This window comes from Bufo gargarizans, chromosome 3 (genome assembly GCF_014858855.1).
Source record: "Bufo gargarizans isolate SCDJY-AF-19 chromosome 3, ASM1485885v1, whole genome shotgun sequence".
In the NCBI taxonomy this organism is placed as follows: Eukaryota; Metazoa; Chordata; class Amphibia; order Anura; family Bufonidae; genus Bufo; species Bufo gargarizans.
Window position 1 is genome coordinate 493,665,849 of NC_058082.1, and position 15,548 is coordinate 493,681,396.

The window sequence follows — 15,548 nt, forward strand, 5'->3', positions numbered from 1 at the left end:
ATGGCATCTCAAAGAGTGGGACTCCTTTCTGATGGAGTTTCAAAAAGGGTTGGCGTGACGGCTGTGCTTAGAGTTTCTTATTGTACCACGTTCGCGTATTCTCATAGGGAAGGAGGGGGCACCATGGCCCCCATACACTAGACTGGCATTCCCATACGCACTGGAGTGAGTAGCGTCTAATTTATTAATAAATTAATCACATCTCTGGCAGTCCGTGTGCCAGAAACTGAAGTATACGCCTTCAGCTATTACTTAAGTCAGTTTCTGGCATAAATTATAGTAAATCCGGCACGCCATGTGAAGCCCCACCTCTTACCACTCCAGAAATGTGATGACGAGCTAAAAAAAAAAAAAAAGTCACAGATACTCCGTGTGCCATGTTTATAGTGGCATAAACACTTTACTAAATTCCCCTCAGCATTCTTTTGGCCTATTTTCACTGTACAGACTATGCTAATTAATAAATATGCTATTCTGTAAAAGTAAAAAAAAATTACTGCATGGTATAATTAATATTTTTACAATGTAACCCCGCCATACGTGCCGCTGTATCCCTTTTACTCTACTCTATCAGAGGTCAGAACGCGCTTTGGTCATTTTGATCACATCTATTGTTTTATTTGGGCACCATGTAATTCTCCAGAAGTGGGTTCTGTGGCCATCTATTCAATTTAGGAATTTACCAAATCTGATCTCCTGATCACTGTATAACGTTTTAAACGAAACTATTGCCCAATTTTGGTCACTTTTGCAGATCTACGGCGTACACCTTCAATCCCAAGCCAGCCAACCCCAGCTTCCTCAGTCACTCCTTGGTGGAGCTGCTCAATCAAGTCAGCCCTGTATTCAAGAGGAATTTTGCCGCACTACAGAAGAAAAGGTAACATTTTCTACATTCTTACACATTAACGGAGCAGTGTACATGTAAATGACTTACAGGGATCGTGAATACTGTAGGTAGCCAAAGGGCAGAGTTGAAGACCTCATTTTCTTAAATATTAACTGCACCAACAAGATGATGATTTTTTTTGTATAGTAGAGAGTTCAGTGACAAATTATCATGATCAACCTTCAGCTAAAATTTTACAACTGCTATGCTTTATGTTTGACTGAGAATGTGCTCTAAGGCCCCTTTCACGCGACCAAGTTTTACGCTCGGGTGCGATACGTGAAGTGACACTGAATCCTGACCCATTAATTTCAATGGGTCTGTGTACATGAGCGGTTTTTTTTTTTTCCAAGCATCAATTCTGCGCTTCGTGAGAATTGCAGAATGTTCTATATTCCACATTTTTTCGTGCAGTCCTGGCCCCATAGAAGTGAATGGGGCTTCAGTGAAAAACGCATAACATCCTGATTAGTGTTGAGCGAACTTGTTTACAGTTCGGCTTCAGGTTATCAAAGGATCCCGTTATGGAGTCTAAATTCCATTATGGTCCGTGGTAGCGGAATCCATAACGGGATTCTTCGATAACCCAAACTTAAAACACAAGTTCGCTCAACACTAATCCTGATGGTTGCCAGGAGATGTTGTTCGTAAACCTTCAGTTTTTTTTTTTTTTTTTCACACCAAAACTGATTGCACCCGCGTGGAAGACACTCAAACACTGACCGCAAATGCAGACCAAACTGACTGAACTTGCTTGCGAAATGGTGCGAGTTTCACTGAACGCATCCTGAGCTAATCCGTATTGTTTGTGTGGAAGAGGCCTAAGGGTATGTTCACACACGTGGCAGGTACCCTGTGGGTTTTTTCCATCTGAATGTGCAGATGGAAAATGTGCAGCATATTACAGTAGCAGTGTAGTGGATGAGACGTTATCAAGCCTGCGTGTAAAATGGACAAGCCATTACAAATTTAGAATCCACGGCAGTCCTTTTACTTCTGCGAATTTTGAGGCAGATCTCACCCTTGGCATTGCAAAGAGGGAAAACCCACGTTGGGAACTTGGCGGTTTGGATTTTCAGTTTACATTTTGTAGTTCTTCAGCACCTGATGGGAGGAGAAGTATAACTGTAGGCTGTGTTCCCAGTTTTACGTGTTAATTGACTTTGTATAATGTACGGACCTGGCGTTGCACACCATTTTAGTACTTGGCCTCTACCTAGGCAGGCATGTCACAAGAGCACAGATAAGTACCATCTGTTCATGCAAAAAGGAGGAGTGCTGTAGGTCTGGGAGGGGGTTGATAAAAGTTAGCTTGGCAGAGTCCTATTCAGTTGTTGAAGCAGCAAGTGCTTTTTTTACATGAACGTGTGAAATGTGTTTGACAGATTTACTCAATTTTTTTTTTACATTTCTGGCTATGTGAGGTCTGTAGGGATCCCATCTAGTTCATTATGATGACCTCTCACTTTGAACGTTTTGGATGCCACTAATATCGTATATTTGCGGGTCCCACCTCTGAAACCTGCACCCATCTTTAGAACGGAGTGCCTAAAGTTAGGGAGAGAGCACCACGCATACGCAGCCACCCTCCATTCATTTCTGTGGGAGCGCCAGAAATAGCAGAGCGGTGTATTTTTAGAAGTCCCATAGAAATGAATAGAGTGCACCGCGCAAGCGCGTTCACCACTCCATTCACTTTTTTGGAACTGCTGAAAATGGTTGAGCCAGGGCTTGGCTATTTTCGGCGATTCTATAGAAATGAATGAACAACGGTCGTGCATGCGCTCCTGTTATCTTTCGGAGCTTCGTTCTAACGATGGGTACACCTAATCTGTCACTGACGTTCCAGGTAAGATAGCCCTTTTAATACACTCCCTTATTAAACCTTTTATGTAATTGCCATCTTTTTTGATGTTCCCTTTATTTGCCTCTTACACAAAATGGGGCATCCCCTGTGTGAATGTTCAGCATGACTTTCCTATGAACGCAGCCAATTGAGCACATGCTCCTGCGGCAGCTGCTTTTCGGTGCCAAGCTTAGTTCGTGTGTGCCGGGACTGCCTGTGCTATCCATTAGTAGGCCTTGTAAGCGTGGAATTGTTATGCTTACTGTGCCGGGAAGTCGCTGAAACTCTGCGGGAGATGAACGGATGTTATTTTTCCCTGTTTAAGATCTATGGAATTATCTCATTAAATCGCATCATTAGTGTAACCCAGCAGGAGCTGAATAGATGGCGTTCCTCTGCTCGTTGTGATCCATCACAGAGGCAGGCGCAAGTTAGGAGAGGAAACCAGTGTGTCTGGGAAATTAAGAATGTGAGTGCAAGCCTGGTGTAGGAAAATGCTAGAGGGTGGCAGAGAGACCAAATTACTTGGTATTTCTGGATAGGCATTTAACCCCTTATTTCCAGGGTTTTACAGCTGATGCTCTATCTTCGGTACAGGCCATTATCTAATCAGAGGGAGTCGGACACCCTGCACCCCTATATGTGGACTGTATTTGCATAAGAAATTTAGTACAGTAGTAGGATTTTAATCAATATCTCACTGAACACAAGAACATTTCCCCCAAATTTTGACAAGACAATTAACCCATAATATTAAAGTAAGGTTAATAATATAACTTGGATTTCAAAGTCCTTCCGTTTTACTCAAATTAGTCTGCAAAAATGAATACACCCCACATCAAAAGCTACTACATTTAGTATTTTGGATGACCTCCATGGTTTTTAAAAGACAGCAGCAAGTCTTCTAGTTGGCGACATATTGCAACATCTATCTTTTTCCATTCTTCAAGAACAATCCTTTTTAGAGCCTGGATGGAGAGCGAGGCTCAACTTTTCTCTTCAGAATTCCCTATAGGTGTTCGATTGTGTTCAGACCAGGAGATATACTTGGCCACTGAATCTCTTTCACCTTGTTCTTTAGAAATGCAATGTGATTTTAGATGTGTGTTTTGGATCATTGTCCTGTTGGTAAAGTGCTTTACAAATAAGAGCACTGAGTGCTCACAATGGTCCAGGAAGCTGCATTAGATGATTGTCCTATATAGCCCATGCATAGATACGTGTAATATCTTTGCGTGTGTCGGACATAATTCTGACCTACTTTTTTTCCAGGGTTCAGAGACACCCTTTTGAGCGCATTGCTACCCCATTCCAGCTCTACAGCTGGACGGCACCCCAGGTCGAACATGCCATGGACTGTGTTAGAGCGGAAGATGCTTACACATCCCGTCTCGGATATGAGGAGCACATTCCTGGCCAGGTACTGTCGTAATACATTCAGTCTTCTGCTGCATTATTCATCTGTCTTTCTATAGAGTAATTAGAATATGAACAATCCAGTGTATATAGTTCATAATGATTTTCGTGGGATTGTAATATGTAAGGTAAATGTTATATCTGTTTGAGCTGTGCGGGTGTACAATTTATTAGGGGAATTTCTTAAAGGGGTTGTCCCATCTTGGTCTTTCATGGCTGAGATGGGAATAACCCACAGTGCCAACCCATGTTGGCCAGAGTTAAGAAAATGCATGAACGGGCGGTGCTCTCCTTTTTCTGTAATTCCCATAACTGTGAGTGGGTGCTACCCAAACACTGTTTCCGTAACTCCCGAGTTACAGAAACGCCATAGCTTACGGTGCTGTGATGTTTGTGTATCTCCATTTCACTGCTATGGGAAGAAAGGGATGCAAATAAGCTGTTAACAAACTCTACCTCTGATGCCAACCAGATGTAAGGCAGCTTTCCTAGAAGTCAATGTTCCACCCTTTAAATAGGCCTTGAGACATGAATCGGATATTAAATAAGCCAGCATCTCATCTGCAGGATAGCTGCCAGGATTCCAGAGGATCATGCAGGGCATAGAAGTCTCCTCACGCCGATTTAAGACACTCTCTCCCCAAAGAGAGAGGGTGCCTCCCCAAATACTGCTATGGGAGTAGCGGAAACAGTGGAACGCCAGCCTTTTCTGCAACTCTCGCCACTCTGCACTGGCACTTTCTATGGGTTATTTCCATCTCGCCCACGGAAGACTGGGATGGAACCACCATTTTAAGGATAGTTTTACAACATTCTGCTTTGCCATAATTTGGGCCAAATTAATCAAATGTTGCACAGTTTTTGAATACATTTGGTGTATCTTTAAGAATATAATTCTGTCTTGAGATTATTGGGCTTTCTATACTACTCCTTTACTGGGGTGAGAGTGGCAATTTTTGTGCAAATAAACTCAATCTTGCAACGCCTTAATGTTGTGACTTTTTGAAGCCAGAATTCTGCATTGCAGGACTTGATAAATTCACCACTCAAACTTTCCAGTGTATGTGTCCATGGTTTATGAGCCGTTCCAGATTTTAGCTTTAAAAACTTGTAATAAGCGACTATTGGTATTGACTTTTTCAGACCAGAGACTGGAATGAAGAACTGCAAACAACAAGAGAGTTGCCCCGCAAAAACTTGCCAGAGAGACTATTACGGGAGAGAGCTATTTTCAAGGTGGGTGATTTTGAAGAGTTTAGCACAAGTTAGCATTGAAAGTTTATTGATGACCTATTCTCAGTATAGGTCATCGATATCAGATAGGCGGTGGTCCGGCTCACGGCACCCCCCCACTGATCCGCTGTATGAAGCGAAGACATGCACGCATGCATGCCATCTCTTTCTGCTTGCCATATACAGCGAGATAGCAGCAGCGAGCCAGGAGAGACAGAGGAGACTGCACGTGCGCATACCTTCTAATACAGCTGATCGGCGAGGGTGTCGGATCCCCGCCAATCTGATATTGGTGACCTATCCTAAGAGTAGGTCATCAATATTAAAAGCCTGGAAACTGCATTTTACTACATCTTGTGCAACAGATTTGGCTTTTCACAGCTATACACTGTTGAACCTGTTCCTTATGGTGCTTTTCTTTCAGGTCCACAGTGACTTTACAGCAGCTGCTACCAGAGGTGCTATGGCAGTCATTGATGGGAACGTCATGGCCATTAACCCCAGCGAGGAGACAAAAATGCAAATGTTCATCTGGAACAATATCTTCTTCAGCTTGGGATTTGATGTCCGAGATCATTATAAAGATTTTGGTGGGGATAGTGCTGCTTATGTATCTCCAACAAATGATCTGAATGGCGTAAGGACATACAATGCAGTGGATGTAGAGGGACTATACACATTAGGGACAGTGGTGGTGGACTATCGAGGTTACAGGGTTACGGCACAGTCAATTATTCCAGGTATTTTGGAACGGGAACAAGAGCAGAGCGTCATTTATGGGTCCATTGACTTCGGCAAAACTGTTGTGTCCCATCCTAAGTACCTGGAGCTGTTAGAGAAAACCAGCCGGCCACTTAAGATCCTGAAACACAAAGTCCTTAATGACAAAGAAGAAGAGGTGGAGCTGTGCTCCTCTGTAGAGTGCAAGGGGATCATTGGCAACGATGGGCGACATTACATTTTGGATTTGCTACGCACTTTCCCTCCAGACCTCAATTTCCTACCTGTAGAAGGTGAGGACATGCCAGAAGAATGTAAGAAGATGGGTTTCCCCAAAGAACACAGACACAAGTTATGCTGCCTACGTCAGGAGTTGGTGGACGCTTTTGTGGAACACAGGTAACATGGTCTTCATGTGCAGAAGTGAAGTTGCATAGCAGTTCAGTGCACAAAATACTGGTGTGTTATAGACCAACATTTCAGGGTATGATGTTAAGGGAAATTCATCATCATTTATTTTTTCTTGAATTATTTTTTTAATCTTATTTTCCAGCTCTACCTCTGAGCCTCACATTAGGCTGACATATACTTCACCTTTATCCCCTTCCAGGGGTTAGAACAGAGGAAACCTAGAACATAGTCCATTTTTATTATCCACATTGACACATTACATATGATACTCTTTCAGATACCTCCTGTTTATGAAATTGGCTGCCATGCAGCTCATGCAGCAGAAGACCTCCTTACAGGAGAACCCCGCTGCCCTGGAAAATGGGGAACCTGCAGCCTCATCTGATTCCTCAGTCCAAAGCGAGCCTCAGGAAAAGAGCCAGTCAGCGGACAAGACAGAGGACAATATAGATGGAGAGGCCAAAGTCAAAGAACTGGAGGAAAATATGGCATCTAATGAAATGGGTATTATACCTCAGAACCATTATAATAAAGAACCGTGGTGAATGTATTGGGCTCTCTTCACATTGGGTTAAGAGCTTCCTTTAGGGGGGGTTGTCACTTGGTACACGCAAAGTTGTTTCTGCCAGAAAACGAAAAACCGGCATGAAATCCTAATGTAGGTTAGCGCTCATATGACTAATGTGGCATTGTCATGGCTAAATGGAAGCCATGACACCAGTCAGAAGAGAGCCTTAAATGTACACACCGGAGATGAAAACCTCTTTATTGAAGATTATAAAAATTTTATTATAAGTAAGAGCCAACAGAGAATATGACAAAGTAAACTAGTAATGTGTGGTAAGATAAATTCTGTCCATCAGAGTATAACGATGAGAGAACGTACATAATGTCCCTTCACACTACAGTTGCAAGAAAAAGTATGTGAACCCTTTGGAATGATATAGATTTCTGCACAAATTGGTCAGAAAATGTAATCTGATCTTCATCTAAGTCACAACAATAGACAATCATAGTCTGCTTAAACTAATAACACACAAATAATTACATGTTACCCTGTAAACATTCACAATGCAGGTGGAAAAAGTATGTGAACCCCTAGACTAATGACATCTCCAAGAGCTAATTGGAGTGAGTTGTCAGCCAACTGGAGTCAGTTCTGGGTTTGCTTTTCACAAGAAGCATTGCCAGATGTGAATGATGCCTCAAACAAAAGAGCTCTCAGAAGACCTACGATTAAGAATTGTTGACTTGCATAAAGCTGGAAAGGGTTATAAAAGTATCTCCAAAAGCCTCGCTGTTCATCAGTCCACGGTAAGATGAGTTGTTTGTAAATTGAGAAAGTTCAGCACTGCTGCTACTCTCACTAGGAGTGGCTGTCCTGTAAAGATGACTGCAAGAGCACAGCTCAGACTGCTCAATGAGGTGAAGAAGAATCCTAGAGTGTCAGCTAAAGACTTACAAAAGTCTCTGGCATATGCTAACATCTCTGTTAGCGAATCTATGATACGTAAAACACTAAACAAGAATGGATTTCATGGGAGGATACCACAGAGGAAGCCACTGCTGTCCAAAAAAAACATTGCTGCACGTTTACAGTTTGCACAAGAGCGCCTGGATGTTCCACAGCAGTACTGGCAAAATATTCTGTGGACAGGTGAAACCAAAGTTGAGTTGTTTGGAAGAAACACACAACGCTATGTGTGGAGAAAAAGAGGCACAGCACACCAACATCAAAACCTCATCTCAACTGTGAAGTATGGTGGTGGGGGCATCATGGTTTGGGGCTGCATCAGGGCCTGGATGGATTGCTATCATCGAAGGAAAAATGAATTCCCAAGTTTATCAAGACATTTTGCAGGAGAACTTAAGGCCATCTGTCCACCAGCTGAAGCGCAACAGAAGATGGGTGTTGCAACAGGACAACGACCCAAAGCATAGAAGTAAATCAACAACAGAATGGCTTAAACAGAAGAAAATACGCCTTCTGTAGTGGCCCAGTCAGAGTCCTGACCTCAACCCGATTGAGATGCTGTGGCATGACCTCAAGAAAGCGATTCGCACCAGACATCTCAAGAATATTTCTGAACTGAAACAGTTCTGTAAAGAGGAATGGTCAAGAACTACTCCTGACCGTTGTGCACGTCTGATCTGCAACTACAGGAAACGTTTGGTTGAAGTTATTGCTGCCAAAGGAGGTTCAACCAGTTATTAAATCCAAGGGTTCACATACTTTTTCCACCTGCACTGTGAATGTTTACATGGTGTGTTCAATAAAAACATGGTAACATTTAATTCTTTGTGTGTTATTATTTTAAGCAGACTGTGATTGTCTATTGTTGTGACTTAGATGAAGATCAGATCACATTTTATGACCAATTTGTGCAGAAATCATATCATTCCAAAGGGTTCACATACTTTCTCGCCCAATTCCTTGGGTGACACAGGAAACCTTGGGTATAGCTCAACTCCTTAGGAGGCGTGACACTAAGTGAAAACTGTTAAGCCCCTCCTCCAGCAGCTATACCCTCAGCCTGGAGAGAGACTACCAGTTTTTGCTTAGTGTCCAAGGAGGCAAGACACTCCCTGCTTTGCAGGGCTGTTTTCTCCTTCATTTTTAATTTTATTTTTAACTTTTTTCACAGGGACAACAGAGACGCCTGGACCTCTGTTTCTCCCGGGGTCGAGCTGCACCAGTGCCGGTCATCCGCACTGCTGCCTTCTCCACAGACAAGCAGGACCAGGGAAGCCCAGCTCCCCTGCATCCCGCCAGCGTAAGGGTCGGCCACACGTCAAGCCCCTCTCCAGCTACCTGCCACTGCGGTGCCAGCAGCTGAAGGGGCGACCCTGCTGGAATGGACAGAGGGTGAAGACTTCAGGATGGTGAGAGTGGCTGTCGTCCCCCCCCCCCCCCCTCTCCCTTCTGCTCTCTGCTTCTGCTCACCCCCCCATGGCCTCCACCGTTCCCTGGGGCATCATCTTAGGCACCCTACTACAGGCTAAGTGCCTTCAGGGTGTCCAGGCTAGAGGCAGCCAGCAGGCAAAAGGGGAGTTATTTCTGCTGAACCGGCGCAGCCTGCTTTATCCAGCTGGGGTAACAAGGCTCTCCCTTACCTGAGTGCGCATCTCCTTTTTCGGCAGGGCATCTGCGGCGGCCGTATACTTCTTGGGGGGGGGGGGAGAAGATGTGTGCTAGGTAGGGGTTAACAGTCTTTGGTCTGGTAGGACTGTTAACTCCTCCTGGAACCAGCCCCTAGCCTGGACAGTTTCCCCCAACCTTATCACCACCAGCATGTCTGACCCCTCAGGGATCTCTAGGCCCTGGTATCACGCCTGCACCGCCTGTGAAGCACCCTTTCCACGGGGGCAATCAGACCTGCACTGCTCTGCATGCCAGGCCCCAATACAGGGTCCGCCACTTGCTGTGCTGCCCCTGGTTTCCTTGGATCCACCTGATTGGGCAAGATCTCTGTCCCAGGCCGTGGAAAGTCTTACTCATGTTGTGGGTCGCCTTGTAGACTACTACTGTCGTACCCCCCGTGTCCGCTAATTCTGCCGATCCGTCTGGGTCCCTCACTCCCAGTGATGCCTCCAGGACCCAGCACCTCCAGAAGCGCTCCAGGGCAGAGTGCACGTCTTCCTCAGATGTGTCCGTCTCCTCCGCGGGTGCGGACTCAGTCGGGTCCCTCCTCCTCACAGGACATGCCCTCTGAGGGAGAACTGGTGGATTCGGATTGGGACATGGACTCGGCGTTGCCGTCCAAGCTAGCCTCTGCTGTGGGTCACCTCATTACCAATATTCGCGACACCTTTAAAATTCACGACAACCCTTCCAGCACTGACAAGGCCGGTGTGTCCTTTTTCCGCCCCAAACAGGCGTCCACGACTTCTCGTCGGTGGTCTCTAAGGCTTGGACCCGCCCCGATGCCCGTTTTACTCCCCCTAAGAAATTGGATATCTGTTATCCCTTCCCAGCGAATTGCATCTCCACTTGGGCGTCTCCATGGTCGACCCTCCCATGGCCCGCTTGTCTAAAAGCACGGCCAGTCCTGTGGCGGACGGCTCCCTTTTTCAGTTCACTGAACACCGTCCCATGGAATCCCTTACAAAAGCCATATTTGCCGCCTCCGGTTCAGCCCTCAGACCGGTCTTCGCTTCCGCCTGGGCCCGGGAAGGCGGTCTCGGAATGGGCTTCCCAACTGGACCAGGAACTTGATTCGGACGTCTCGCTTCAGGACCTCCGTTCTTTAGCCCAGCTAGTTGTTCAGGCAGGGAAATTCATTTGTGAGGCCTCACTTGATGCGGGTGCCCTCATTGCTCGTTCCTCTGCTCTGGCGGTCTCTGTCAGGAGGGAACTTTGGCTAAAAGTTTGGACGGCGGATGCCGCTTAAAAACGGTCTCTTGCTGGACTTCCCTTCGCGGGTTCCCGTTTATTTGGGACCCGCTTGGATGAGCTCATTTCTGAAGCCGGGGGGGGGGGGGGGGGAGAACCCATCTTCCCCAGCCTAGGCCCAAGAGCACCACTTGAGGCCGTCCTGGTTTCTCTCGTTTTAGGTCCTCCCGCAGGTCCTCCGACCCGTCTGTCTTCTAATCCCTCCCAGGATAGACGTAAAAAGCCTTTTTTTCGGACTCGGACCTCCTGGTGTAAGTCCCAACCTGCTTGCCCCTCCTCGGCCAAGCAGACCCCTGCCTGAAGGTGCGCCCCCACCCGGGTGAGGGGTCCGCCTCCTCCTTTTCAGGGACATCTGGCAGGCACACGTCTTTGACGCCTGGGCACTCGAGATTGTGTCGTCCGGATACAAAATCGAATTTGCGTCCCTCTCTCCGAATCGCTTCTTTCGCTCCCGTGCCCCGAGGGACCCCCAGTATGCGGCCACCTTCTCCGAAGCCATTCGCACCCTTCTGGACAAGGGAGTGATTATTCCCGTCCCGCCAAGGAACAGATTCCAGGGGTTCTACTCAAACCTTTTTTGTCGTCCCCAAAAAGGAAGGTTCGGTAAGGCCGATATTGGACCTCAAACGGTTAAACCGGTTTCTCCGTCTTTGCCGGTTTAGGATGGAGTCCCTCCGATCCGTCGTGGCTTCTCTGGAAAAAGGGGAGTTTCTGTCATCTATCGACATCCAGGATGCTTACTTCCACGTCCCGATCGCTCTGTCACCAGCGTTTCCTTCGCTTTGCGGTGGGGAACGACCACTATCAATTTGTCGCCCTCCTCTTCGGCCTGACGACGGCTCCTCGGGTGTTCACCAAGATCCTAGCCCCTGTCCTGGCCTTGCTCTGCTCCATGGGTGTTTTTCTACTTCCCTACTTGGACGATCTGCTCATCAAGGCGCCTTCCTTTTCCCAGACGTCCACCAGCGTGGACCTCACGCTGCAAACCCTGGAGCAGTTCGGTTGGATTATCAACCTTCCCAAGTCTTCGCTTACCCCTTCCAGACAGCTCGTCTTCTTGGGGATGCTGCTGGATACAGAAGCAGCGGAGGTTCGTCTCCCGCCAGAAAAGCGTCTAACCCTTCACCATTCGGTTCGGACCCTTCTTCACCGCCGTCCGTCCTTCTGGTCCAGCCTGCGGGTATTGGGACAGATGGTGTCCTGCTTCGAAGCGATCCCGTTCGTGCAATATCACTCCCGCATCTTCCAGAATGCGATCCTGTCTGCCTGGGACAAGTTCCCGGAGAGTCTGGACCGACCCTTCCCCCTACCTCCCCATGTTCGGACCTCCCTCCTCTGGTGGTTACGGAACCCCCTCCAGGGAAAATCCTTTCTGCCGATGACCTGGTTGGTGGTCACCACAGACGCCAGTCTGCAGGGTTGGGGGTGGGGGGGTGTTTCCTCCCCGGTCCGTCCAGGGCACTTAGTCTCCATCGGAGTCCAAGTTGCCGATAAACATTCTGGAACTGAGGGCGATTCTCCTATCGCTCCGGCACTGGACTCCCCTGCTTCGGGGCCATCCCGTCCGTGTCCAGTCGGACAATGCCACGGCCGTGGCGTACCTAAATCATCAGGGGGGCACTCGCAGCGCAGCATCTATGCGGGAAGTGTCTCACATGCTCCGCTGGGCGGAAACTTATGTTCCGGCCCTGTCAGCAATTTACATCCCGGGGGTGGAAAACTGGGCGGCGGACCACGATCGACCCAGGCGAGTGGTCTCTGCATCCCGACGTGTTCAAGTCCATTTGCCTCCGTTGGGGTCGTCCTGATGTGGATCTTATGGCCTCCAGGTTCAACCACAAGCTCCCCCACCTTCCTGTCCAGGTCCAAGGACCCGAGGGCGTACGGCGCTGAAGCTCTCGTTCTTCCGTGGATGGAATTTTCCCTTCTATATGTGTTTCCACCCCTCCCCCTTCTGCCGCGGGTTCTCCGGAAAATCGCGACAGAGGGCATGCCTGATAGCCCCGGATTGGCCTTGGTACGCCGACCTAATGCTGCTCCTGGGAGACGCGCCTTGGCCGCTGCCTCTAAGAGAAGACCTTCTCTCTCAAGGGCCGATCTTCCACCAGCATTTAGGGTCGCTATATTTAACGGCGTGGCTATTGAGACCGCAGTTTTAACGCGACAGGGTTTTTCGGCGGATGTGGTTCGTACCGTGATCTGCACACGGAAGCCAGCATCGTCCAGGATTTACTACCGGACTTGGTGGTCTTACCTAGGTTTTTGCGAAAATTTGGATGTTCATCCTCTTTGTTTTTTCCCTTCCCACGATCCTGTCCTTCTTACAGTCTGGCCTGGACCTGGGTCTCGGCTCATTAAAGGGTCAGGTCTCGGCGCTTTCCATCCTCTTCCAGTGTCCTTTGGCCCTCTCGGACCTGTCAAAACCTTTATCCAGGGAGTCGCTCACTCTGTTCCCCCGTATCGCTCTCCCATTCCACCCTGGGACCTTAAAGGGGTTGTCTGAGTTATGAAAAAATAATAATATAGCACTGAAAATCTGATATATAACTGAGCTAAGCAAGTTTTATGCAAAAAAAAAATATTTTTTTTTCCTCATTTCCCTGGTTCTTTTCTGGCCCTTTGTTTACATGCAATAAAAACAATCTCTGCCCCTGCTCTGCTAAGGGAGTGAATACAAGAGCTGCCCTGAGTGACATGTCTAACTGCTGGGAGAGTCTGTAGCATGTTGTATGTGTAGGACTACAAGTCCCAGCTGTATAATGACACTGCTAAGGGAGTGGATACAAGAGCTGCCTGAGTGCTGGGAGACTCTGCAGCATGTTGTATGTGTAGGACTACATGTCCCACCTGTATAATAACACTACTAATACACATAGGATCTTCCCCCTACCTCCTTGTGCAATGCTGTCTCTAGTATATCAACTCCAGTGCCCAGCCCAAGGGGGTTAGGAATCCTAGCAGAGAGTAGATGACAGTGAAGGGGGGCGTGGCCAGCACAGTGACGTCTCGTTTACAGGCTTGTAAACTACCTTTATCAGAGCAGGGAGAGAGAAGCTGAGATCACAGATCATGTGACAGTCTGTGACATCTAAGAAACCAGCCACTGGAGATAAAGTGAGTGAATTGGAAAGCTGTTACATTTGCTTAGTTAGGAACATAGAACAAAAAAATAACTCTGATAACCCCTTTTAATGTTGTGCTCTCGGCGCTCAAGTCCTCCCCCTTCGAGCCGTTACGAAGGGTCTCTCTTCGCCTTTTGTCCTGCAAGGTTATTTTCCTTGTGGCCATCACGTCCCTTCGGCGGGTGTCTGAATTGGCGGCACTTTCTTGTACTGATCCCCTTTTTGGTCTTCCACCAGGATAAGGCTGTTCTCCGTCCGGTTCCTTCCTTCCTCCCGAAGGTGGTCTCCGCCTTTCACCTCAATGAGGACATCGTCCTCCCTTCCCTTTGTCCGTCTCCTTCTCACCCTCGAGAACAGGAGCTTCACCGCCTGGATGTTAGGTCCCTGAAGATTTACCTGGCAGTCACCGGACCTTTTCGGCGCACGGACTCTTTTTGTGGTTCTGGAAGGTCCGCGCAAGGGGTTGGCGGTGTCCAGGGTGTCTATTGCCCGCTTCATCAAGATGGCTATTGCCGAGACTTACTGCGCCAAGGGCAGGGAGATGCCTTTTGGTGTTACCGCTCATTCTGCCAGAGCGGTCGGTGCCTCTTGGGCTCAGAGGCATGGTGCTTCGGCTGAACAACTGTGTAAGGCGGCCACTTGGTCTTCCTTGCACACCTTCACCAAGTTCTACAGGGTGAACACCTATGCATCGGCGGATGCTGCTTTGGGTCGCCTAGTCTTGCAGGCGGCGGTTTCTGGATACCTCCAGTGGTTTCGCCTTGGGCTGTAGTCCCTCCCTTTTTGGACTGCTCTCGAACGTCCCAAGGTTTCCTGTGTCCCCCAAGGAATTGGGCGAGAAAACAAGATTTTTGTATAACTTACCAGTAAAATCTCTTTTTTCGCTCTTCCTTGGGGGACACAGCACCCACCCATTGTTCTGGTTTACCGTTACGGTTTAGTTACCCCTGTCGGGTAGTTGACTTGTTTGGTTTCACATGGTTGATCATTGCCTTTTTTCAGTACTTGGACACTTAACTGGTAGTCTATCTCTCCAGGCTGAGGGTATAGCTGCTGGAGGAGGGGCTTAACAGTTTTCACTTAGTGTCACGCCTCCTAGGGAGTTGAGCTATACCCAAGGTTTCCTGTGTCCCCCAAGGAAGAGCGAGAAAGATTTCACTGGTAAGTTTATACAAAAATCTCTTTTTTTTCTTGCAACTGTATGTAGGCAATCAGAAATGGTCATCATAGCCAACTAAGGAAGAATAATGAAAAATAACATGGATAACCGACAAACGTCATGGACTGGAAGTAGACAGAAGACAAACTGGGGGGATGGCAGATACCACAAGTGGTATTTGGTCTATTGTAAAACTACAGTTTGCAGTGTTCCATTATATGGCTCAGCCAATGGACTCATTGCAAAACAGTATTGAGGTAGTAGAAATGAAATTGGGTATAAAGCATTATTTATAGGCCAGTATCCTGTTGTTAACAGGATTTAATTATAGCTTTGTGGTGCATGACAAGCCACGGGGG

The 15,548-nt window shown here is 47.5% G+C and overlaps 1 protein-coding gene across 3 annotated transcripts in view; it reads left to right on the forward strand.

Annotated features, from left to right (window-relative positions):
• CLUH (clustered mitochondria homolog) overlaps nucleotides 1-15,548 on the forward strand; it is a 73,982-nt gene that overhangs the window by 31,319 nt on the left and 27,115 nt on the right. For all 3 annotated transcript variants that reach the window (XM_044283841.1, XM_044283843.1, XM_044283842.1), the window contains exons 7-11: nucleotides 755-880; nucleotides 4,008-4,155; nucleotides 5,295-5,387; nucleotides 5,809-6,503; nucleotides 6,793-7,019. In XM_044283841.1, coding sequence (XP_044139776.1) covers nucleotides 755-880; nucleotides 4,008-4,155; nucleotides 5,295-5,387; nucleotides 5,809-6,503; nucleotides 6,793-7,019 — 1,289 coding nt within the window. The remainder of the gene's footprint in view (nucleotides 1-754; nucleotides 881-4,007; nucleotides 4,156-5,294; nucleotides 5,388-5,808; nucleotides 6,504-6,792; nucleotides 7,020-15,548) is intronic.